The 26,674-nt window shown below is 40.2% G+C and overlaps 2 protein-coding genes across 2 annotated transcripts in view; both read left to right on the top strand.

The window, feature by feature from the left end:
* Positions 1–26,674, top strand: part of CYP39A1 (cytochrome P450 family 39 subfamily A member 1) — a 349,396-nt gene that overhangs the window by 147,597 nt on the left and 175,125 nt on the right. The gene's annotated exons all lie outside the window — the stretch shown is intronic.
* Positions 22,695–26,674, top strand: part of CLIC5 (chloride intracellular channel 5) — a 50,790-nt gene continuing 46,810 nt past the window's right edge. Inside the window, exon 1 of the mRNA XM_066314690.1 lies at positions 22,695–23,050. Coding sequence (XP_066170787.1) covers positions 22,988–23,050 — 63 coding nt within the window. The 5' untranslated portion in view covers positions 22,695–22,987. The remainder of the gene's footprint in view (positions 23,051–26,674) is intronic.

Here is a 26,674-nt window from a genome sequence, read left to right as displayed (position 1 = left end):
AACTACATGTTGCAAAGCTTTGGAAATTTTGGAGCTTTACGAAAGAAAAAAGTTCTTGGGTGGTGTGGGTTTTTTGGGGATTTTTGGGGTTTTTTGTGTGTGTGTGTGTGGCTGTTTGTTGTAGTTTGTTGTTGTTGTTGTTTCTTTTTCTTTAGGGGAAAAAAAACCAAAAACCCACCCTGAATGTCCAGGAACATTAATGATTTTGCATTGAGTGCAAATGAAGGGTCTGATCCTCCAGCATGCCAAGATCCCTCAGATTCTGAGGGATAGTAAAATTTGTTTACCATCATTCAGTTTCAGGTTCAGCTGTTTCCAAGAACTCTGAGTGTTTTAACCATTCAGGGGATGTTTCTTTGCATCTCTTCTGTCTTGAAAGGTACTTTAGAGCAAGCAATGGAAGGACCTCCATTTCTTTAGCTTATGAGGAATGATTTATGGGCTCTCTGCTTAAAGTGTGCAAGTATCTTTACTGAGGACAAATAAAACTGAAGGACTCTTTTATTAAACCATTAAAATTATAGGAATATCCAACTGGAAATGACTGGAAAATTCCAGTAGAAGAAGGTTGCTATTTCTAAACAGGGCTGTGAACCACTGAAGCTACTTGTGGCATTGATGGATGAGGTGAAGTTTACAATACAATGGAGTGTCTAGAATATGTGCAAACTATTGCTTCAGTAAAGGTGTACCCAGGTAGAAGTCTTGGGAATCTGTACTCAATAGTGTAATGCGGGGTTTTGCCTCTGATTCCTAATCTCTGAGAGTAAGTGAGGTATTCTGTTTAGGGATCTGGTATTCTTGCTGCTCTTCATTCTTCCCACCCTTCTCTTCCACTCTGGAGGTGAGGGATAACTGACTCGAGCAATGCAGGAATTTCTTTACAAGTCAGTCTTCTGCTTGTCATTTTAAAATAAGTGCAAGGTGGATGTGCTGATTTCTGTTGGGGTTTGAGGGTGAACTGCTAAAGTTTCAGTAGTAGCTTCAGCAGTCTGAGTATGCCAGAGCCATTGTCCTTCAGATAAATCAAGTTGCTCTAAGTAAACAACTTAAATACCAATAAATGTCTCTGTGTTTGAGCTGCTGAACTGAGCTCTGTGTGTCTCTGCAGAGTGAACCAGGCAGCTGTCTGAGTTCCTAGCCTCAGTTTTGATGTCCATTTCTGGGCTTCTAAATGTAGATGAATACCAGCCTTGCTGTCTAAACAGGCACATCTATTGTAGGGAGCTGGGCTGTATTAAAGACTCATCTTCATCTCCTTTTGATATAATTATTTCCAACTCTTTTTATGATGTACTTTGAGTTGCTCATCACTGTCCACTGGAGTGTGGAAAGAATCAGTGATTTTCTTGTTCCAGATATGCTGAACGCTAACAAAAGTAACTTGTGTCTAAGTATGCTAACTGGACTTGTAGTCATGTTGATTCTGGTATGCCTCCCTTTAAAAAAAATAACGTTGAAGTAAAATCAGAAATTCAGTCATAAAGTAAAAAACAAGCTTCTCTTGAAAATGAGGACTTCTATTACTCATGTTCTTTGTCCTTTTATGAACTTTTTTGCTTATGGTTTTCATGCTTTGTTTTTCTGCAAAGCTGGTGACCAGTGGCTCACATGAGTCTACATAGTCAGTAACACAACCTGGATTACAGAATTAGCAGCAGAAAGTATTGCGTTACTAACTTCCACATTAACTCAACACCTTCTTGATTTGGGAGCAGAGGAATTTAGGGAATGGATAAAATTGGTGATCTCTGTTTTGTAATCTTGCATTCTTATGGCTTTGGGGTGGGACTGTTACTCAGAGGCCTTTAGTTGGGCTGAGACCTTTTTGCTCTCCTGCCTCATACAACATCTTCCCTTTCACTTCTGTGCAGGAGAGAAATCCCATTTCATTGGACACTTAATGATACTTTTCGTTGCTCTTGGAGGGAGGCAGAGGAAAGAAGAACTTGGATAACTCACAATAAAGAAACTCACATCAAATGTATTTTATTCATTTAAAAATAATAGTCACCTTATGCTCTTACTCCTTGTTTTACTTGTGATATTTTAAACCCTCCAGTAGGTGCTGCTCCATCCTGCAAATGTTGTCTTCATGGAGGGAAAAAAAAAGTCATGGACTGGATGAAAACTGGACTTTGTTCTTTGTTTTGTGTCATGCATATTTCTGTGTTCTTTTTTTTCCCTCAAACTGTTTGCCAGCCGAGTTATTTAGGAGGGAGTTTTTATGATCCTAGTGAGTTTAATCCAGCAAGCACTCTGTAAGAAAGGGTTGAAGATCAGTGGGAGCTGCTGATCAAAGTCATACTCAGAGCAAGCTGAACAGACCCAGGCAGAAATACATTTGTCTTTCTACAAAATATGAAAAAAAATCCAAGTGATTTCTTAGAAGTAAAAAGTAGTCCTAAAAGAAGTTGAATTTATAAAACTTACCAGCTGGTTTATTGCTTTTCTGAAGTTTCTTGAATTTTAGTAATTTAAGTTCATGATTTTAAATCAGTCTTATCATTAGCCTTGGTCTTGAGTGTTAGAAATTTGCAAGACAGATTATAGAGCACACATTTCAGAATCTCTGAGTTAGGATTTCCACATGAGGAATTGGGGCTGAGTTACATACAGCTAATGTAAAGAGATGTATTCCCTCCTGTGTGGTGATGGACCACTTGTGCCAGGCAGGAATGTAAGGGCTGTAAAAGTTGAAATTATGCCTTGATAATGGGTAACGTATCCTTGAAGTCCTTGAGTTGCATGAGACCAGAAATGCCCTCGTGAACTCATTGATCTGATACTTACCTTCATCTTTGTACTGTACAATCACAGTGATTAAACTTGGTTGTGACCATGATCTTGGCACTTTTCAGGTTTTCTAGGAGCTCTAAGTTCAATTAAGATGAAATATTGGTTTGCTTTTGATATTTAACTTTAGTAGTACTCTAAGCTTCTTAATATAAGATTAATGTCAGTTAACTACAATCATAAATCCCAGGCAGGCAGCACCTGCTAGTCTACCCTGTGAAATAGCTTGTGTTCCTTTCTGGTTCTGTGTGGTATGGCTTGATTTACCATCTTTCTCTTTCACTTCTCTTCTTTATTTCTGTAAGAAATGTAACCTGGTTATGGCACTTACCTCTCAGGAAGTTACAAGGATAGGTCAGGAGGAAAACACCTTCATTTTTCTTTTGACTCAAACCCAAAAGATTAAGCATAATTAGTTTATAAGAATTCTTGTAATAATCTATGTAAACCAGATGCAGTAAACATGGAGATAAAAAGTCTTTAGTCCATAAGGTCTGAAGTTCTCATGACTTAATTAAATTGGTAACTTTATAGTAATTTGCTAAATGCAGGTTTGGATCTTCCAGGAGTTTCTGCTCTGTGGAATTCAGTCACTCTGGAATGTGTTTCTGTCTCTAGGAGGGCAGTCAATTCTATGCTAGAGCTGGCACTCTCCACTTTAGGTTCTGTGCAGTTTGGTGTGTCTCTCCATTCACTAGAGAAAAGGAACTGTGCACACAAGGTGGCAAACTAGATTTCTACAGTGTATGTCTTGTGACATGGAGATACATAACCTAAATGTGATTATAATTAAAAATTTGATGCATTGTGTGTATGTAATCATGATTAATAATTCTTCATTGCTTTATTTTCCTGTATTCCCAGAGCAGCTCATGTGAGCTTTTACAATTTTGGCCCTAGTTTATAGTTGAGAGGAGGACAATGCCAAATGTGAAATGTATGGCCCCCAAAGTGAATGTGTGGCAATGTTGGAAAGAGTTAAAATTTACCTGTTTATAATTTTTTATAGGTTTTTATTAAACGATCATCAGTTGTTGATGATTTTGTAAGTAACCACTAAAATGTTGCAGGTGATTGCTTGTATTGTTGAAGCAGTTTTGCCGTGCTTTTCCTTGAAGTCTTTGTGTGCTGAAAATATGAGTAAGTGGATGAAGTCTGCATTTGTACCTAAATAAGATTTCCAGTAGAACTCTTTTTACTTCCCATATAAGCATACTTATTTTTTTTACATTAGCATTCTAGTACTGATAGGTTCTTCAGCTCTTTTTTGCTATACTTATCCAGGCAACATCTGGAGGAACAACTGATTACAGCTCCTGAGATACAGTTCCCAAGAGTCAGATCAACAAAGGGGTTAAAAGTGAGACAGCCTTTTACTTCAGTGGAAGTGCAGTTGTTGATTCAAGGCTCTCAGTAAATGATTGTTGGAGATCTGCCATGTGTAGCTGAGCATTCAGAAAGTACACTGCAGACTCTGCTTCCTCCTGAGGAGCCTTGTCTGTTAACATCTCACTTTGATTGTAGTCTGTAAGGTACCAGCAGGCAGGTAAAGCTCACCAGCCAGCAGTCATGGAAGATCCAGTCTTCACTGACATCAATCAAAGTGCTAACAACACCACTGTCCCTGAGGTTTTGGACCCTGAGGAAAAGAAAGGGGGTGATCTTTCTGATCATGTCCCTGAAGATTCAGCATCTCCCTTTTCCATCACTGACATCCCAGGAAACACAGATGGTACTAAAGAGAACTCGGAAGAAAGCTGTAATAATTCTGTGGCCTCTCAGTATGGAAGTGATGGAGAAAATGATTCTTCATCTCACCATGGTGCTGAAGAAGAGCTGCCACAGCAGGAGATGGATCTGATGAGCCCAGCTCCAGAAGATAAAGACGAAGAGGGCACAATGTTTGAGAGCAACCTGCGTTTTCCTCCGGATTTCCAGTTTCGTCAGAGACAGAGCACTCCTACCAACTCTTCAACTTCCCTCAAGTTTCCCCTTAACAATAACTTTGGAGAAAATAATAACTTTCAGGAAGACTCTGAGATTTCCGTTTTTGTAAAGGTAAGAACCTGGATGCTCATAAGTATACCCTAGTTTTAATCAATATATGTGTCCTCCAAATCAGTGAAATACAGCTACCCACTGCTTTGCTCCCAACTCTGCTGCAGGGAGCCAATCAATCTCTTCACTTACCTCTTGCATCTTTAGGCAGAGAAAGAGGTGATTTGTGTTGTGGGGAAGTGCCTGGGATTTCTTCATTCAAGTGGAAGTATGGTGTGGGTATTCTGATTGTTGCTGCAATTAATTTGTTCTGGGAAATCTCCCTGCTGTTACAGCTAGGCTGCTACTATTTAGTTGAACTAGTTCAGCTATCCCTGCACTTCACTATCTAGAAGCTGAGAGCTCAAAAGTAACAGCTCTGAATGCTATCAAGAAAACAGAATATATAGTTTAAATAATGCTCATCCCTGAAATAGGTTTTTCTTTTCTTTCTTTCAATATTTAGATATTTCTGCAACAATTTCAACATGTATTTTCATTAATTTCCAGTTAGGTGTAAATTACTGAGAGGGCTTTCACACCTTCTCTCACCTTATAAAGGATTACTTAGGCTTTGAAACTGTAAACAGCTGTATACTTGAATAAACAGTACGTTTCTCTTCATAAAAGCACCTGTACTTAACCTTTCTTAACAGTTATTAGGCTGAAACACAGGCCTGACAGTTCAGGCCTGACAGTTCCTTCTTTTTAAGAATTTCAAAATCTTATGTACTTTGAATAGAACAATACACCATGATTGTAATAGTCTGTTATTTCAAGAGGAGCCTCATGAAGTTTGTCACTTTTTAATATAAATAATATTATCAAAATCTGTTTCTCAGTTCCATGGGAGCTTTGGAAGCAGGAGAAGAGATTTTGTCACCACTCAATGAGAAGTGTTTTCAGCAGTCATTATTTGGTTAAATGACTCCCTGAAACAGCACCTGTCCTATTTCTGTGACAGGATCCTGGTCATTGCTAAAAATATTTTGATTATATGGTCAAAGTAAGAGCTGGGGCATTAGTTCTATTTTGTATTTCTGCATGTAGTCCTGTGTATGTGTTAAAAGGTGCAGCAATTGAGTACATTTTGTTTGTTAGCAACTACATGGTGTTAGCAACCTGAGAGCTGTATTTTGGCTTTAAAATCATCTCTTTAGTTTCCTTATTCTTTCACATTCCTCTTACTTCAAAATAACAATGTCTTCTTTTTGTATGGATAAAATAAGAAATGTATGCAGATGTTCCCACTCAAGCAGAGTTTTTTGGGTTAATTTGAAAAAGTGAGAAAAGAGAGGCATTCCATTTGTCATGGACCAGGTCTGAGGAAGTCCTTTTCCTTGCTTTTGTTGTACAGAGTAGCTGATTATCCCATAAAGTTTCTTATCAGTTAGTCCAGAGAAAAAGGCAAACTGTGCTCTCTTCACTTGCTAAACGTGCCTTGTGTCTTTGAGATGTCCTTGAGTCCCAAGATATCCCTTCCTCACTGAAAGGTTAAGACATGAGGCTCTCAGGTGATCCATGCTGTGATCTCAGTGGGCAGGGCACTGGGTACTGGTGAACTGAACTCCTGTTACAGTGTTTTACACCTTGAGAACGTGATGACACTTAGTTTTTCTTTTTCTATTTTCTGGTATCAAGGTAATAAAGCAGTAATTCCATAGAGCACGGATTCAGCTTTTCCCTCTTTAATTATCTAGATAGCAAAAGTCAGCCTGTAAAATGGGAGGTCACAGAATAATATATAACGAGAGTAGTGAAATCCCTGAGGGCTGCGGCTTCTTGCACAGGGAACTAATATCTCAGTTGGTCAATAAATATTAGTCATAGATGGTTCCCTTCTCACATGGTCTCTAGTCCACCTGAGGCCAGTGTTGCTCTGAAATTGGGTTCATCTGGGTTTGCACCTTTCTGCAGACACTAACAGTGACAGCAGGACCTTGTGCTGTGGGACAATAGTGATCAGGACAGTTCTGCCATTATTTATTCCTCCTTTTGCTTGTAGCCCTAACTAATCTCTCTAAATGACTGGAATTGTGTCAGAGGCCTGAACACCAAAGAAAGTGGAAAATTAAATGGAATCTTACTCACAGTGCAGCTGGATTAATAATGTTTACAAGTAGTCCATTCATTAAACACCAAGAAAATGTTTAGACTACTTTAACTCATTTTGCACTGATTATCAGCGCTTGGTAACTATGTCTTGTCAGTGGACTATTTCAGGATGTGCCATAAGGTAAAAAAGGAATTCCCTGTGCCTTTAAAAGCAGAATGCTGCATGTAACAACATGAATTTGTTTGTGTGAATCTAGCACGTCCAGGCTTGTCACAGCCACCTTAATGCCCTTTCAATAACTCTGTAATTTCTTCAAACAAAAGCCTTTGCAATTTGAACAGAAATATGACTGGCACACAGGCTGTGTTACTGAGTGCACAGGACAGCCTGATCCAGTCATGGCTCCAAGGTTCAGCCTTCTCATCTGTACACTGTATTTTCCTATTGAGCAGCATGTTTGTTCTGAAGGTTTAGGTTTCTTTGAAAATTTTCACCTTTTTTGTTTTCCTGAAGCTTAAGTTGTTATTTAAAGACTAGTCCTCCAATTTCCTTTTCAGAAGAAAATTATTGCCCTTCTGGTTTTTTGATGACCTGAGACTGACTGCAGATTATAGCTTCTCTGTACTCATTTGTGCCGTAGGAACACAGTTCCCAAAAGAAGGAAGTTAATTCTTTACCCTAAGCAATAAACACTTGTGTTGAGGTAAATACCAATGTTATACAGTGGTTTAGCATCATCAACATGCACCTGTTGGATCACTGCATTGGAGCAACAGAGTTATGGGTGCTGGAGAGCATCTCTGGAGATCACCTGGTCAGACTCCTCACTCAGAGCAGGATCACCTACATCAGCTTGCTCAGGGTCATGTTTTGTTTTCAATATTTTCAAAGATGAAGAAACTGCAACTTCTCTGTGCAACCATTCCAACATCCTACCCTCATGGTAAAACTATGTTTTAAATGGAATTTTGTGTGTCTCAATTTGTGTTTGTGATTGTGCTTGTGCCTCCTGTCCTTTTAGTGGACAGGAGGACCAGTGGCCAGTGCTTATATTTATCAGAACCTAAGCATTTAGCTGTTTCTGTTTGGAATTATGGTATCCTTTTGTAAAATTTCATTGGGTCAGGAGCTGGAAAAGAAAGGACATTTTTGTTTTTCCCACAAGATGTTTCCCACTCCCTCATTTGAAATGCTGAGTCCTGCACTTGGGTCACAACAATTCCTGCAGGGCTGCAGGCTGTGTGAAGAGTGGCTGGAAAGCTGGAAAAGGACCTGGCGGTGTCAGTCAACAGCAGCTGAGCATGAGCCAGCTGTGCCCAGGTGGGCAAGAAGGCCAATGGCACCTGGCCTGTACCAGCCATAGTATGGCCAGCAGGGCCAGGGCAGTGTTTATTCCCCTGTGCTGGGCATGGCTGAGGCCACCCTTCAAATACTGGGTTCAGTTCTGGCCTCCTCATGACAAAAAAGAAATTGAGGGACTAGTGTGTCCAGAGAAGGGAACAAAGCTGGGGAAAGGTCTGGAGCACAAGTCTGATGAGAAACAGCTGAGGGAGCTGGGGTCTCTTGCTTTTCAAACTCTCTGAAAGGAAGGTGGAGCCAGGTGGGGGTTGGGCTCTGCCCCCAGGTAACAAGTGACAGGAAGAGAGAAAATTCCTCAAGCTGTGCCAGTGGAGGTTTAGATCAGATATCAGGAATTTTATTTTTTTTTTTTTTCATGGAGAGGTTTGTCAGGCACTGGAACAGACTCCTCAAGGAAGTGGAGTCACCATCCCTAGGCATCCAAAAAACGTGTGAATGTGGCACTTGAGGATCTGGTTTAATGGTGAACATGGTGATGGTGCTGGATTGACAGTTGGACTTCATCTTAAATGTCTTTTCCAACCTTACCAATTCTGTGGTTCTCTGATTTCCCAGCCAGGAATGTCTGAGGACTCCAACTTGGTGGTACAACTAACTCTGTGCTACTGACTCCCCAGGTTGAACTGTTGTGAATGACAGACTATGTTCCTCACAGGGACAGTGAGCCTCATCACTGTGTCACTGGGAAAATCACACTTCTTCCTTAATGAGTTGGCTTTTCTCTTATTTTATGAAGCATTCTGGTATCTGTTGAGAAAATTCTGTTTAGGAATGCATAATAATGGTTCAGAACATGAAGTCACAGGACAAATCTAATTTTAAGTATGTATAATTTGCAGAGAGCAGATCTGCATGGATGTCCCATCAGAAGTTTGTGGTTAAACTGGTGTTTTGCTGAGCAGAACTGAGCATTTCTTACTACACTCATTACCTACAGAGGAAAACATCTGTATTGCAGTTTTGGGCTGTTAGATATTTTTAAGCATAAGTGGGTGTCCAGAGAACTCCTAGCAATGGAAACCAATTAGTTTTCTAATTGACTGCAATTGTGCTGCTCTAATTGTGCTGCTATAGCACATAAGGCTGGTGTTAAAGCCATATCTTCTCCACCAAGGTTTGCAGGCAGTAAGGTAAATTCAGGCTGAAGCCAGGTGGCAGATGTAACTCTCCATATGTTCACAAAATTATAGTAGTTTGGCTTTTTATGACATTTTAGGCTTTAAAATATTATAAATAATAAATATAACAGAAATAAGCAAATATTATTTTTGTCTTATGAATAAGCTTAGAGAAAGGTTGAGTGATTCATAATCCACCTTTTAAATAGTGTTAACTGAGCAATCTGAGTAAGGAAAAGACCCAAAAACTATTTTTGGAGTTTTCCAGTCTTGGCAGATTTACAAACCAAGATGCTGAAGTTGACATGTACACAGCAGGAAATGACTCATGGGAGCCAATATCCTAATATGATACCTGTTTTGATAATTAAAATTAAATTAATGGTTGTTTATTCCTGCAAATAGTCTTGAGATAGCTTACAAGTACAATTAAGTACAGAAATACAAGTCTGGAATAACAAGTCATTTGTTCTCCTGCTCTCAGCCTTATCTAGATTATCCCTAACAGATGCTTCTTTGGAAACATTCAGTCATGCCCATTCAGCATCTATACCAATTAGTCTCTGTCAATGCTTAATTATTGTCCTGAGACAATATTTTCCTTTAGTAAAATTCTGTTGCTCTGAATGATGCTATTTTTTTAATAGACGAGATCTTTATATATATAGAAGACATAGATCAAAATTTCTTCAGTCTTTGCTTTCTTGAACTAAATAAATCCTTCAAGCCTTCAAGCTTGTGTCATCGTTTCTAAGTGTTGAATGGTTCAGTGTGTTGTGGTTTGGGTTTTTTTGTTTTAGGGGTAGTTTTTATGACCTTTTCCAGTCTTTCTCCAGTTAATTTTTATAATTCTTAAGCTCCAGTTTGGAGGTGCAGGTAGTGCAAATAGCAATGCCAATTAAAATTACTACAGCAAACGCCTCTTTAATTCATCATTTTTCCAACTCTCTAGTCAGAACACTTTATCTGCTCTATTTTAACATATTTTTGAACCCTTTAACATTTATATGGTTCCTCCAGGCTTGGTATTTTCCCATTAAATTCTTCAGTGACAGTCTCAACCATTTGTTACTTGCCCATTTGCAAGCAGGTGTAACACAGCACAGTTTGCAGCTGCCATTTGACTTGTAGAGTGTTAAGTTTTTTCTTCTGTGAAAATTCAGGTTTCTCTTAGTGGTGTGATCAGACTCTGATCACCCCTCACTGAAAACAGCATGGTTTGGAGTCAGAGAACTGCTCTGACATAAATCCAGTGTGAGGGGCGTCCTCACCAGTGCTTTTGCTCTGCTAACTCAGAAAACAGGGATACACCTCCAACACCTCCACACCACTGTTCAGACCCAGCGTGGCTTTATGGCTCCCTCCTTCATCCCATCATGTACAGCAGGCTGGTAATCTCTTAAGTCTTCAGATATAAACCTAATAGCTACTAACCCTTACTTCTGAGGAGGCAAACTGTGCTGTGGGTCTCTTCCCAGCTGGATTTTTGCTTGCCCAAATTATTTTGTGTGTGTGTTGTGTGTGTGAGGGAAAAGATTAGTGACGGCCGTTCTGTTACAGATAACGACACCCAGTCCTCCGACTATCAGTCATGAGCAGAACGTGTGTTTCAGCAGCAGGGCAGAGCAGTATGCTTAATCTTTTGGATACAAAGGGTAAAAGGTCTTGCTTCCAAGCCTTGCTGAGTCTGGCATGTGTGGAAAGGTCCGTGAATCAATTTGGAGCTGGCGCTCCCGTGCCCACCTCAGTGCGCGGCTCCAGCCCCAGCGGTGTCCGGGCACAGCGCAGTAGCGTAGCAACAGCTTCAAAATACAGACCCGTATTATCTAGGAAATTGTCCCTGCACAGTGATTGCAGCGATGACAAACACAATGTAAATAATGGAGCATCACACCAAGAGAAAATTAAAACGGGATTTATTTCCTCATTTTTTTTTCCTCGTATGTATTTCATCTTGCGATATCCTCTTTGATGTTCTGAAAACAAGGCTCTTATCCCAGCATGGACTGGTTTTTTCTTTTGAAACATTTCAGCACTTACATCTTTGGAGTGACAAATGTTTGGATTTGTGGATTGATTGCTTCTCTGCTGTCTTTGAAAACTTATCTGTGCAGCAGTACTGTCACCTGTTAAATGGATCCTGTCCAAAACAGAGCAATTTGTATTATAAATAAATATAAATATATATTTATTATATTTATATATAAATAAATAAATTGGTTATTTCAGATGTACCTAAAGAACAGCTCTACTGAGACTATATTCTACAAACACAAAATAATGCATAATCCCTGTAGAGCAACAGGTGATGATATATATCAATTATTTTGGAGTCTTCAAGAGGAAAGCAGCATTTTTGCTCTGCTCTTTATTTTCTTTAGACATCAAGAGATGGATTTAGCTCATTCAGCTGAAGGTGTGTCTGTAAGCCATTAACTACACTTCTGCAGTACGTCTAGGCTCTTTTTGCAATGAAAAGCTATCTGAAATAGCATGATGGTATGTTAATTCCTGTGGCCAAGTGCAAGCACCATCTGTAGAAGGAGGTTAGGTAGACTCCATTTGTTGTATGGAGTGGGACCTAATTCAGTTTCCCAACCACGGGCATTCCCTGCTGGTTTAGATGTCTGAAGGCTTCTTTCCTGGCCTCCAGCTGCCTCTGCAGGCCATAGGTGTCCCATAGATCCTGTCTCAAATATGTTTATGATTTCCTCAGCTATCCAATCAAATACTGCTGGATATCTAGGCTTCAGCAACTGCATCAAGCCATAAACTTACGCTGAAAGCAATGGCATGGTCACCTGAATGAAATAAATTGAATACCACCACTGACAGATTAAATACAAATCTAAGGGTGACTAGATTAGACTAGAAGTGAATTCTTAATGGATATCTGGAAACAAACTTTGAATTGATTAATTTCTTTTTTCAGGAGATTTAATTTCCCTTTTTGTTTCAGTGTCCTCACTCAGCAAGAACTGAAGTGCAATAGTGATCAAATAGTGAGATGTTGGACACTTCTGATGTTCACTTTACAGTCTAAATTAACCAGATAAAATGATACATTTTATCATCTTTCCAAGACTGAGATACAGCACTCTTCTTTTAACTTCAGTCAAATTTTGTCCTTTTTCTTAACAGCAATCCCCATATACGTGTCTTTCAACTGTATTTGTTTTAGAATTACATTTCATTTCAGACACCACAGTAGAAGAGAGAAAAGCCAACTGAACATACTAAATCTGAATTCCTAGGTGCTGCTTCAAACACAGCTTAAGATTTTAATTGGGAAAAGAAATTTCTTTGGGTCACAAGAGCCTGCATTGAAGGCAAATTTTCCAGTGTTCTGCCACTGTATTTACTACTTAATTTAGAAATATCCAGTGTCCTCTCATAACATTGTCTGTGGCTGAAAAGAGACATAAATGTTTTTATGTATTTGTGACAAGATAAAAAATATTTACCACTTCTTTGTGGGAAATGTTATGAACCTGTACGAAACTGCCTTCTGTGGCAGAAGAAAAGGAGGAAGTGTGTCACTCTAAAATGAGTCATTTATTTGTCATCTGCAGGTATGATTTTTATATTTGGACCTCTAGATGATCTTTTTCATATTAATTAATGAAACAATTGTAGGTGAATTTTTACTGGAGGTACATCTCTAATAATGTAAGATGTCAGTGACATTCATGACATTACCATGATGTGCTCAGGCATAGATGAGAAGTGAATTTGTCAGTGCACAGGTCTGGTTTCAGTACATCCAGCAGTGTTCAAAACCAGGATTTTGATTCACAAGTTAAACGATTTTCTGTTGCAGGCTCCATGCAGTATGAAGTATGTAATGAAATAAAACTCCAGAACACATCTTTTGAGAGAAAACCCTTATGTTCCTGCTTATATGTTTATAAAAGATGAGACACATGAATGTAGAAATCTGTGCACTAACCGAGATGGTTTCTTTGGGGATTCAAGGTAATCTGAAAAAGAAATTCATGGGACTGGATGTGACTTTTTTGGGACATGAAATTGAGTATTCTGTTACAGACAGCCTCATCATGTAATGCTTAATTCACAAAGTGATCAAGGCTTATTTAGAAACTATTACTATTATTATTAATTTCGGAAATCTGCTTCAGAATGCCACTGCTGGAAAGGTTTGGCACTTTAATTTCTGAATTACCTTTATTCACGTGCAGCTAAAACATCCTTGCTCTTGTGCCAGCATGGTCCATTGGCATTCATTCATACATTTAGCTCTTTTTAAAATCAGTTTAGGCTTAGACAATCTTAGATGTTTTGGGGCGAAACCAGCCAATTCTTTTTGTCTCCATTTCTGCCAGTTGTCAGAGTAATCCCCTTCTGCACATATTTTCTTTCCAAAAAAGGTGCCTTTTTTTTTTTTTTTTTTTAACAGCTGCATCTTGTCTCAGGTTGCTTCTGCTTTTATACCTAAACTAAACAAACAGCAAAATGATTATTTTAATAACCTCCTGTTTTAAGATACCTACACTTGTTTGAGTAAACAAATTCTATTTGAGGTGAAATGTCTATGTTGCTGTGCTTTGGGAGATCTCAGCACTGTGCCCCTGTAGCTTGAGGGCTGGTTGAGAAGCAAATGGAAGAAGTGGAAGCTTTGCACCTGAAATATAGGTATTTAATCACTCTTCTGACCTCTGCTCACACGAATTGACCAGCAGAAGTGCTTTATATTTGTCCACATTTATACTTGGTATATAATTATGTTCATCCTTAGCTGTAACACTGATGCTTTGGGTGGCCCCTCATTGCAAGAGGGTCTCTAGTAGCCAGAAATGGCCAGTGAGGTGCCCAAATAATACTGGCAAGTCCTCAGTAAAAGGCAATACTAGGAGAAATAATTTAAACTTTTAAAGTTTTTATTTTTCTTAATGTCATCAGAAATTCTTCCTAATTTTAATACACATTTTTCTCACCATTTCAAATTAATTTCTCAAAGCCTAAAGTTACTACAAGGCCATATTTCCACAAAAAGGTACTAAAAAAATATGCTGGGAAAAGGTCCAGTGTCAAAAATCTGTTATACACCATGTGGCCTGTTTTGAAGAGGCACCAATCTGTCTTCACTTTCTTTGGTGAGCACATGGATTTGTAAATTATCACAGTAAGTAGTTTCCAGTTACACAGTACACAGTTACACGTTGACATAAAAAACACCACCTTTGTAAAATATATCATTCAGTATGATTTATATGTATATCATACTGAATGATCGCATCACGAATTAGACTTCACGAGGCACCTTAAATTCGCTCATTTTCACCAAATATAGGCAGGATGCTTATCTGTTGAGTCAGTAACTTCCTCAAGGTCCTAACTCATGTCCTTGGTGTGCTGGCGCCTTGCAGGAGCCCCTGTAAAGAACAGCCGAAGTTCAGAGCAGCAAATCCACTTGGCTCCTCCCTGTGAGATTGCTGCGAGTGAAGTTTGGCCGGAGCAGAGTTTGTGCGCGGCCCCGAGCGCGGATTGGCCGCGCACCCGCGGCTGATAACAGCTAAAAATAGCCCCAGTATAAAAGCCCGGGCGGCAGCTCAGGCAGCCTGGCATTCCCTCCTGGACTGCCAGCCAGGGAGGAGACCGTGCTCTCCAAGTCCCTGCAAGGATATGACCAAAGAACACTCTTCTGCCTAATTCCACTTAACAATTAACTTGTCAAGACTGGACTGTGTGACTCATGGGGATGGTAACCAAGTACATTCTGTATATTAAAAAAGAAAAAGAAACAGACTGAAGGACAGATTTTCCAAGCAGATTTTCCAAGCAGAGCGTGACAGGTGGAATGTCTTTGGAAGTGTGCCTGTAGAATACTGCGTACAAGAATGTTGTACTTGTATATATATTCACCTAATCACTTGTATGGAGAGTGTACACCATGACAATGGAGTTCTGAACACTCGGGAAAACAAATGTATTTTCATTTGACAATGGTTTGACTAAGCTGACATTGAGGAGTTCAGGAGTTCTATTCTTAGCTTGCTGTTGATTCTGGGGAAATTGGGTCATTTCCTTGCATTTTTGTTCACTTTCAAGCTTTTGTTTTAAGATGTAGCCTGGGGGATCAGTGGCTGAGTGCATTTCAAGATAAATCTTTGGGTGTCTGAAGTCCTTTGGATGAATAAAGAAGACACCAAAGTTCCCTTTTTAAAGTCTGGTAAATGTTACACTGACTTGAAAATAGGGTGTAAATGGGAAAGAATTAGGAAGCATTAAAAATCAGTGGCACTATCAGCCCTATCAGTAGTAAACTATTCCCACATGTATTACTTCCAGTGGCTCTGAGTCCTCTGATTCTATGAAGCTTTGCACTATGAAGTTTGAACGTGTGGTTTCTCCTTCATTTTCATTACAGATTTTCTTTTGGTTTACAGTAATAAAATGCAAGATTTAGAGTATCTTGGGAGAGTGATAGATTACCTGGCTAACTTGCTTTCAGTTTTGATTCTATATACTTAGTTAGCTAAAAAGGGTTACACAGCTTCACCCTTCTGAACTCTGCTTTTTCCTCTCTGAAGGTCAATTTTCTGCACGAACCTGTAGGCTTAACTGGAGAGTCTCTGTTTGTTCCCATCCTCTACAGTGAAATTTAGTTTTCTCTCAACATCATAAGCTACCTTTATGTATATTTATTAATTAGTCTGACTTGATGCTTGGCTAGAAATGGGTAGAAGATGCTAATAATGAGTAAAGGGGTCTATGTCTCATTAGAACTCTTCCAACTGATGTAGATCTCCCAGGAAAACCTAGTCCATTTTCTACAGAATTGCATCAGAGTTGTCATCAAGGTCAGAGGCAGCGAGACTGCAAAGACAAACTGGGCTTTGACATTTTGATTGTCTGTGAGGTTGCTCCCAGGAACTACAGCCAGTGGACAAGGGTCCACACCTTTCTTATAAAGGTGATACCTGCTAGATGCTCTGTGGAAATTTGTGATTTTGGCAAAAGATGGAAAATTTTTGGAAAATCTTCCATTTAAGAGGCAAACCCCCCCTTATGTCTGTCTAGTTAGACTACCCAGTATTCCCTGTTCTGACAGACTTAAACAAGGCACCACTATTAGTTAGACTGTGCTCAGTGCTGACTTTCATAAAAAATTTTACTTTTGGTCTTAAGCCAACCACCTTTTAAAGAATTACTACCACCATCTTTTACTTAAGGATGTGGAACATAGTCTTTGAAGTCCTAATGAGCTGGGTTTGCCGGTCACCAGCAGAAATCTATTAATGTGATGGTTACCAGAAAAAATCTCCTAATGTAAAAGTGTGTTTGCAGAAGAGAAGTTCACATCTGCGCTTAACTCACCACCTTGCTTCAATTCATTCTGGTCGTTTGCATTAAGTCTGCAGTGAAAAGGGTCCTCAAGCAAAAAAAAACCTAACATGGAGTATCACCAAGCCAACTTTAGGTGCTGCAAGATGTTGAACTCTTACTTTGAAGTTCTCAGAAGGAAAAAAAGAACAAAGAACCCACCATTAGTTTCATAACAGCTTGAGGTGATGCACTAAGGCAAGTGAGCTGGCAAACTTTGTGGAAACTTTATCACAGAAGTACCAAAAGGTGAAATGAAAAATGAATGAAGGCAATTTATTAAGGAGAATGGAAGAGTGCTTCAGTTCACTGTGAGGCTCAGGGTCAGCCAGCTGCATTAACCCAGGTGAGCAGCACTGCCACTGAGCAGAGACGTCACCATTGCAGAGGTTAAACTTTGCTGCCACAGAGGGATGTACGGATGTTAAGCCCTGTTATTTCATATTGATCCAGTGTGAGTTTATCAGCAAGCAAAAATCCAGAGGCCCTTTTCTTAAGCCAAGCAGTACATACACTTGTATTCTGAAATCAACCGTGCAGATCCATGCACATAATTTGCCATGCAGGTACTGATACCAGTGTTTTAACCCATGGGGACTAGGTTGAGTCATAAGTAATTTCAAACTGAGCTGCTGAAGGTTTCAACTTTTAGAAATAATGTGCATCAGAACATAGGAAGTAATTTCAGCTTTCAGACAAATTGTTTACTAAACAACACGTGAAACATAAATGGGTCCAATGAAATCAGCAGCAACTGTGCATTCTTTGAGCCTTATTTACTGGAACAAATTGAAGCCTAGCCTGACATGGGCATGATTTGTACATGCTATTTTGAACACTTTCTCTAAATAGTAATTCATAAATGAGGATTTAAACAGTGTGTTGTGTGCTGGTATTTGGGGGGGATTTAATCCTAGTTTGCATGTTCATACTTCAAATCTTAATTTAGACTTAATTTATGATAAGCATACAAAGAAGTGAACAGAAATAATCTAAATAGGGTCTTGCATGATTAACTCCTGTAAAATAAGACAGGAATAGGCATTACTTACTCAATTGAAGACTTGGAAGTAAAATAATGTAATTTTAGTTCTATGACAGTAGTGAGTCAACAACAATGGGTACATCACACTTACCTGATGCTGTTTTTCTTCACCACACTTGATAGCATGGAGGATTCATTTTGAAAAGCAAGGGCTGAGGATTTCTGCATTTCTCCTTTCATCAGCTGCATTATCCATATAGCCCACAACTTGGGACAATATGTCATGCTCTCCATTGTATCTCCTACAATACCCCTTTCCAGAGCAGTCTCAGTCCTGGTTGGAAGTATCTTTTGTTTTTAATTGAAATGTCAGTTTTGAAATGATAGTGAAATAAACCACTGCCCTCTAGAAGCCTCTGTACTGAATGGAGCATTAGGAGATGATTTTGTACCTTTTCAGAGCCACTTCCTTAAAAATGGGTACCTGAGGCTCTCTCAATATGAGCACTGAGATCATTATCCATAATGAAATCCCTTTTCACACTGAACAGCAGGAGATTTTCTCTCGAAGGTGTTAATGCTTACTAATGTTACAGCAAAGTTTGATGCTGCATCCATGTAAAAACATAATTATATATAAAAATAATTCCATAGTTTTTGACTACTACTTTGCAAAACTCCAATCTGAATAGGTTCATTCTGCTAAACAGAGGAGTTTCAGCAAGATAATTTTAGAGCTAAAATAATGCTTTTTAATAAAAAGATAAAGGAGAGCTGGTGTAGCTCAGCTGTGATGGATTCATAACATCTGGAGGTGGATATAGAGTGAGTTATCTCAAATTGGCCAGTTAATGGAGTGCAAAGTTTTCTGGTCTAGGTTTTTCCATCCCATCCCATTTATTGGGACATTCAGGCTGCACAGCTGTTTTTGTATCTCTTGATGTCTTTTCTTCCATTACCTTGAGTGCAGGAAAATTTACAAAAAGGAACAAAAACACAGTTCTTCCATTAGAGCAACACATTTTGAGGTACTGTACATCATTAGAGTCAAGGGAAAGTACCTGATCACCCAGTGTTGGCATGAGGCTGATGAGGAGCTTTGTATGTCCTTGCACGTCTTGTACATTTCGGGAGGGCAAACTGCTGTCTGCCCCCAAATAGCTGAGACAAATCTTCTGGTTTTCTGAAATTCAGACAAGAAATCAATAGTGACACATTGTAACTCAAAAGAAAAATTACTGGATTGATTCCTTGCTGTTGTTATGTGTGTTGAATATCAAAAATACTAGCATCCAATAATGTTGCAAATTGCCAATTCAGTAATTCAGAACTCTCTGTGGAAGAGATGTTTCTGTAACCCCTTCAAACCACCCTGGCTGCTGCTTAGGTGTGGGGTTTTTTGGCAACTAAACACTTAAGTAATTCCCTGGTAAAATCATAACCCCGATTACCATTTACTGCATTTACTGCACAGCTGCACCAAGATTTTACTTCTTTTCATCACAACAATGAAAAACATCATCTGTGACATATAAAACTTGCAATACCTGCTCTCATGGAACGAGCTGGATGGAAGCAGTAGGGGATGGCTGTGCTTCGTGCTCTGATCCTTCTTGGTAACACAGCGGTCTGCTGGAGAGCTGCTTGATAGAATTACATTCTGGATGCTTGGCCTCTGCTTCACCCCCTTGGGACAAATCTTTGCTAGAAGTGAAGCTTGGATCAGGCCTGTGAAAGCTGATAATGCATCAGTGTTCACCTACAATAGAGGTCTTACGTGGGGACCTGGCCGTTCCTTTTCTAAAGCTGTCCTTTTCTTTTATTAATGGGATGACGTGCTCATATTCATTTCTATATCTCATAAACCTCAAACTATAATGACTTGGCTTATGAAGAGTTCATAATTCAGTGTCTAATGTTCTTGCATGTAACTCAAAGCCTCTGCTACTTCTGACTTGTGAGAAAATGATAGGCCAAACTAAGTGACTCATTCTTTGCAGTAAAATGAGAGTGTACTAATTATTTATCAGTGTCTTACCCTTAATTTGGCTGAAGAAAGAGCTGATTTTATAACACACAAAAGAGCTGTGTAGACACTAAAAACCATTATAGTCAGAAAGGTTCCACCCAGATGTAAGCGACAAGTCAGTTTTATATGACAGAAAAGCAGTAAATGCATGAATAAATTCCTAAAGCAGTGCATATATATATATTTATATATGCATCTCTATATATTTTCTCCTACTCACTGCCTTCTACAATGTTTATCCTAAATTCAGCTTTCAGAATCTCTTTTTTTAAAAAAACAGCATTATATGAGCATGTTATGTTGTCTGTTATGTTTGGTCTCTTCTAGGGATTTCATGGGGTATTTTTGTAAAGCAGAGGGTTTTTTTTTTTGAGGTGGCCTGGCTTATCCTTTCTGTGGATACCTAAAAGCACAGCTGGAACACCAGATGTGTGGTGTTTACTCCTCAACTTCTGTAGCCTCTGAGCACCCCATACAAATCCTGGGGCAGGGGGTAAGGTGGAAGCAAATGGAGAAGGCACCTTCCAGGGGCAGCACTGCCCAGAAACAACCTGAGCCAGGTGGGATCTGGCCCATTCCTGCAGTATTTATATCTGGGTTAGGATGGAAATGGCTGCAGGGCACCTTCGCTCCCTTTGTATTGCAAAGTTTCCCTTCTGCTTAGCTGAGCCTCAGCGCAAGAATCTTCGTCTGCAAACTAATTATAACACACCACTAAACCCAGACAGTAATTGGGAGGGAAGGATTTGAATGTTTTGACACGTTGAGTCTCTGCTGAAATTGCTACATCTAGAGTTTGACTTTCAGAAGCACAAGGCATGCACAGCTTCTGGAGTGAGGGATGGCACATGCACAGGAATCAGGCACTAAAGCCATAGATTTCTTTTACTTAAAAATTACTGCAGGATTTGTCTGACCATTGCATGTTTATCTCGTTACCCTGGGCTCAATGGAAAAAATTAGACACTTCTAGGGCATATTTTTTCATTCTAAAATAGACATCTAAATAGGTCACATGCATCACAACTTGTAAGTCCTGATATTTTGAAAGCTGATTTTATTTCTACCCTTTGGTTTAGCACCAGCAGCCATTACCTCATTACTGTGCTCATACTGCTGGCAGTATTTTCTCTTCCAATAGAGATGGTCCTGTGATATAACTTGTTCAAACCACTTGCCTATATCAAAACAATGTTTTCAGTGAGGCTGGAGCTACAGGTAACCTCATGAAGATGACCCATTTCCCATTGTTCCCAGAAACCCTCATTAAAGGGAAATTATGTCACCACAAGGTGCTGGAGCAAAACAAATTTTCAGCAAAACCCAAAAGATTATAATTGTATAGTTAGTAATGCATTATTTCGGGATGCATTTTAGAGATACGGTGATGACTCTTAAGCTTTTGGCAGACTTTTATAACTGTAATACATAATTACAATGCAATGATTCTTTCTGCCACATGTAAGTACACTTAGCCTATGTCCTTGGAAACTTGCCGGTAGGCCTAAGAATAATTGTATTCTAAATGTTTGGTAATTAATGTGCCTAGTCCAAAAATTACATGTAAAAATTTGAAATCAAAGGAGTAATAACACTTAATTCTCTCATAGTTAACCTTCCAGTTGTTTGAATGAGTGCTAATTAGATCTAAAAACCATAAGCATACTTTTACTGTAATTATAATGATGATTATGTTGTAATTACAGTTGCAACAGCATAATGAGATTTACTTGTTAACCATTTCAGTCCTTCATGTAGTGCACATGAAGCAGCTGTTGAGGGAAAATTCCCATAGAACTTACCCAAAGGACCACAGAGGTGTTGGCTGTGACTCCTCTGGAGCTGTGTCAAATGCCCAGAGGTCACAGAGAGAACTGGAGATCATCCACAAAGGCACACAGCTAAGAGCACTTTCAGGAAAGGCTTCAGGAGCGTTTGATCATGTCAAAACCCTCCCCAAAAGGCTTCTCTGTGTCAGAAGGGGAAGGTAAAACTGCTCATGTCTGGCTGCTCGAGCTGCCAACAACCCGTGAGCCAGAGCTTTGGCAGTCCCGAAACAGGATCGGGGCAGAAGTGCAAGAGGGCAGGATCCCTCCTTATCCCTCCAGGCAGGGATGGGGATAAGGAGGAGGTGCCATTGACCCCTCCACCTCTGTCTGCTGTCCCCTCCACCTCTGCCTGCTGTCCCTTCCTGTGCCAGCACTCCCTCCCTTCGTGCCTTTTGGCTGTGTCAGGACTTTCTATAGGTGCCACCTCATGGCTGTTGGTGCGGTGCCCTCTGAGTCACGCAAGGAATGCAGGGCGAAGGAAAGGGAGTCGGGATGACAGCAGCACGTCAGCAGCCGGCTGAGGCCCTTGGAACTGTTCCCCCACACTCCACCCAGAGAATCATCGCTCTCCTGTCCCTGCTCTACAGCCAGCACCCCGAGGGACACGCTGAGAAATAGTTATGGGACCCAAACATTCCCATTCCTCTGCTGCTGAGCTCCATCAGCAGTGGTCACATCACAGGTGCTTCTCTCACTTGACTGTTCAGTTTTGGCTTCTGTAGCACTTTATACCACACACGTGGTGGGGGTTGCTGAGACAAAGCTCTGCTTTTCTTCCCATTCTTTGATTGATCCAACAGCCAGTGCACAGGCTCTTTTTCTCTTACCTTCCTTAACAACAACATTACGATTTTGAACAGCTAGAGGCAGGACAAACACCCTTCAGAAAAGCAGGAAAAAAACATCACTGTTGCTTAAAGCAACGAAACCAGCCCTGCTGCAGGACTTCCTTCTTCCCTGTCCCTGGTGCTCCCAGCTGTAGAATGAGGGAGGGAACAACAGAAATGCTGAAAACAGGCAAGAGAAGAATTATTTGTTCAGAGACTGATCCCGCCGTAGGTACCAGGAGCTTGTCTCCTCCCCTGTGACTTTAACCACACCCTCTGTTTTTTTATGCTCTGGGCTATTTTGGGCAGGCAGCGAGGGCTGCAGCTCTGACAGATGAGGATACTGTACCAGAGTACAGCAGCACTTGTTGCTCTGAAGAACAACCGTAACAGGGACTGTTCCTCTGCTGCCTGCCTTTTCTTGATTATTATTCATTTAATAACCTACAAACTTGTTTACTCCACTGCTTTTGAGCCTTATCACTACAAATGATGTTTTAAGAGCTTTGTGAGAGCGGTTCAGAAGGGAAGCTCACACGCCGTGCAATTGAAACCTCGTTTTGCCACTTAATATCAAGAGATCAGCTGGTAGCCTTGGGGGTGAAAAATGACAGACTCGGTTGCTGCTAATGGGGACGGAAGGGACCCTGAAATTGAGCTCTTTGTGAAGGTGAGTTGTGCTGTGAACTGGACACTGGTGTGACTCTCAGATCGGCTCAGCTTCTACTGAATAATCAAACTTTAATTTTCTGGTGCTGAGCGAAGCGGTGCTGTGACAGCCTGTTATCTCTTGCATACACGCTCACTCTGCTTTCTTCTTCGTGTCATTAGAATTAGGTAATGTGCAGGGAGAGTCAGAGTTCCTGTGTTTTATTGTTAATTCTCTCCTTGTGAGTTTGTTCTATTATTCTTAGCCTGCTGCCTGCAATTTACTGCGTCCTAACTTTAGACTTGAGGCTCTAGGCTTCAGGTTTTGCTCTATGAATCCTGACTTTCTTTTCCATTTTTGGGAAAAGCTGCAGGGTACCAGGATTTGGTACCTCAGCAGAGGCTGTCAGGTCTGAAATGCTGATGGACCATAAAACAGTAAGGATTGAGATAAGCTGTCAGTCTTCCGATCATTTACTGCAATGCTTCCTTTTTTCTTCTAAACCAATAAAAACTAAGTCAGTTTTTACTATCGATTTCCTCAGCCTGAAGCTCATTCTGATTTTCTAGAAGGGTAACTGAGAGCAGAAAGCAATTTAATGGAAATGTAAAAAAATTACCACACCTGTTACGTGGTAGGGTTTCAGAATGTTTCAAGTTGTGTATGACTGTGAAACTTTCAAGTTGTGGTCTTGGGCTGTGAAAACCTTTACCATTAAAGACAGTGGCACAGTTGAAACCCATGACACATACAACCTTATTAATAGCAAACTTTGTGCAAACTCTGTCTCAGTGAAGAGCTCAGATTTTTTTGATGTTCTGAGTGTTTTAAAGCCTCTACACACATTGAGGCTGAAATCCCTTATGCCCATGTAAAACTATGGAATGGCTTGGTTTGGAAGGGACTTTACAGATCATCTTATTCCAATCCCCCTGCCATGGGCACAGACATCTTCTACTAGACCAGGTTGCTTAAAATTTTGTCCAACTTGGCACTTTTTTGTCCAACTTGGAACCTTTGCAGGTGTTTGGTCTCTCTGAGCCTAGTCCATTACTTTAAATCCATTGGATTATTATTAATATGTGGGAGTTACCTCAGACCCTTAGCAAACAGAGCCCTGAGTGATTAGGAAAGCAAATTCCAACCCCTCCCTTCTGTCAAGAGGAGGGTATGCAATTGCTTTGTACTCCCTGATAGATATTTTGGGCTGTAAGTTGAAATGTCAGCCACATCCATGATGTGTATACACGGCCTCCTCACACATCTTCCAAAACCAGTCAGTTCAGGTGCAGGTGCTGTGACTGAGCCAGCAGTGAGGTCTTTTTCCATAGCAAACAGATTTGACAAGAATTTCAGGTTCGTAAGAACCCTGTAGATCCTTTTTGCAGAGAGCTTAATGGACTAAAATGGACCAGTGTGAGTCCATACAGCCAGACACCTCACCTCTTACAAGTTGTTTCTACCAAATTGAGTTTAATGGAGATGCTTATGGCCTAAAAAATAGGTTTGTGATGTTGTTTGGCACTCTGTCATCAGTCAAATGTGTGCTGGAATGGAAATCTGTAGCTACTGATTTGTTTTAGTGCTTGCACTATTTCACTGAGGCTGACACGGATGTTTGTGATATGTGGTTCTTTGACTGCGTCAGCTGTTAAACTGAAGGTCATTGCCCAGATTCATTGTGTGAAGCTCTGGATCCATAAGATACTGGGAAAAATGAGCACTGCATTAAACCAAGCCATGCCACCACCTGAAGATTTATAACTCCAGCAAGAACATTTTTAGTAATGTGACTTCCTGCATAATGCATATTACAAAATTACATAGAGACTCACATAAAACTCAGAGCTGGAACAGAATTAATTGGTATCTTCCTGGAGACTTTCCATTTAGGTAGAAAAATTGCAATTCTTGATGTTTTGGAAAGGTGCCATTAATTTAATTTAAAGTTTAAAAGGTTCTATAGTAAAGACCAGAGTATTAATTTATATACCTCAGAAGTTAAAAAATAAAAAGAGAAGAACATCCAAAGAAGAGACAAGTTGAAAGCTGAAAAATAAGAGAATGTAAGAGAATCATGAACAGGTGAAAACTTTTTTGGAGGATGACTGCAAAGAATAGGATATTAGTAAGGGGAGGTAAACAGGAAAGCTGACCCTGGCTGGAAAGAACAGAAAAGTGATAACTTCTGCTGAACAGTGAGATGCAGGGATAAGTGGCAAATGTAAATATACTGGACCACACTTGAGGCAAGTGCTAACAGCAGGGGATGTTGGGATCAATGAGCAATTCCTCACTTGATTTTTATAGATGTGGTGCTTCTCCCAAGGAAAAGAGTGCTTGAAAGAACACACAGAAAATACAGTAATAAGTGAGAAAATATAGGGCAGTAGATGTGGCCTAGTAGAAACTGTATCTTCCACAAAAAAAACCAGAAAGGGCTGTTTTTCATCAGCCACAATGTCCCTAATAAAAGCATTTTGTGTCTCAGGTTAAAAAAAGAAAGGTGTTACACAATTGCTCTATTTCCCTTTGCGGTTTGTCAACCAGGAGCTCAGGAGCCTCAGACAGACAAGCAGGGAGCGGGGTTGTAACCAAAAGAGCTGCTCTGTAACCTAATGCAGGTTGGCTCAGGATCTCCTGAGCTGCACAGACAGGCTGGGCACCACCAGGACACAGCTGAGCTGCTGTGGCAGGGACAGGTTAAGTGGTTATCACACCTATTTGTTATCATCCCCATTGATTTCACTTGTTTTCTAACGGTGCCCTAACCTGGATCTGTGAGGTATTTTTTTTGTGAACAAGTGTTTGTTCTTGCAAGGTGTGTGTTTGAGAGCAAACCCCCCTCAAATCTGGGGCAGGACACAAGGAGAGGGATGGTGGGAGCGATGAGGTCTGCCAGGGAGGTAGTGCTGCCTTGATCAGATGTGCAACTTGTGTGAGCAGGCCTTTGCTGAACACTGAAACTCTCCAGCAGCAATTCCCTCTCTAAACTTGTTTGACAGGGAATTGGAGGAGGCTGCTGGAGAGAAAGGTTTGGTGCGTGGTGTCGCGAGACGCTGGCGGCAGCAGCGTGGGGAAGGGAGCATCAGGAGGTAGTGCTTGCTCTGTGCTTAACCCAGCTTGTTGTAGCTCAGGCTGATTTCAATCCTCTGTGTGCTGGAAAAGCAAAGTGCTTCTGTATAAATGACGATGACACCCTGATGGAAGATATATTTAGCATTTCCTGGCAATCTCGCACCTGTATGTGTGAAGGTAATGACAAAATTGAAATAGTGCTTCTTTTATGTGAAGTAATACAATTAAAATCCATAAGGGGGGACCACAGGATTTTTGTGGCTGCTTTCTGTTTGCAATGGAAACAGGTGTTTGGATGTACATTCCTTGCCTTTCAGGATTAGAGTAGTACCTAATATTGGAAGTTACTTTGAAGGGAGATACATTGTACCAATGAAAAACCAAACATGATGCAAAGAAGACTGCGTTTCTCAGAATCCAGTCTAGAAAGCAAAGCCCACAAGTGGACTGAAGTACATTTTATTTTCAAAATCTTCCTGCTTTAGAAGCACTATAACAAGATATATCTTAATCCATATTTCTGATAGTAAAAAGATGGTGATATCATGGTGGTAGGAGAATGTGTGG

This window comes from Sylvia atricapilla, chromosome 3 (assembly GCF_009819655.1).
Source record: "Sylvia atricapilla isolate bSylAtr1 chromosome 3, bSylAtr1.pri, whole genome shotgun sequence".
NCBI lineage: Eukaryota > Metazoa > Chordata > Aves > Passeriformes > Sylviidae > Sylvia > Sylvia atricapilla.
The sequence above is the reverse complement of the archived record's forward strand: the minus strand, read 5'-3'. Positions and strand labels throughout refer to the sequence as shown.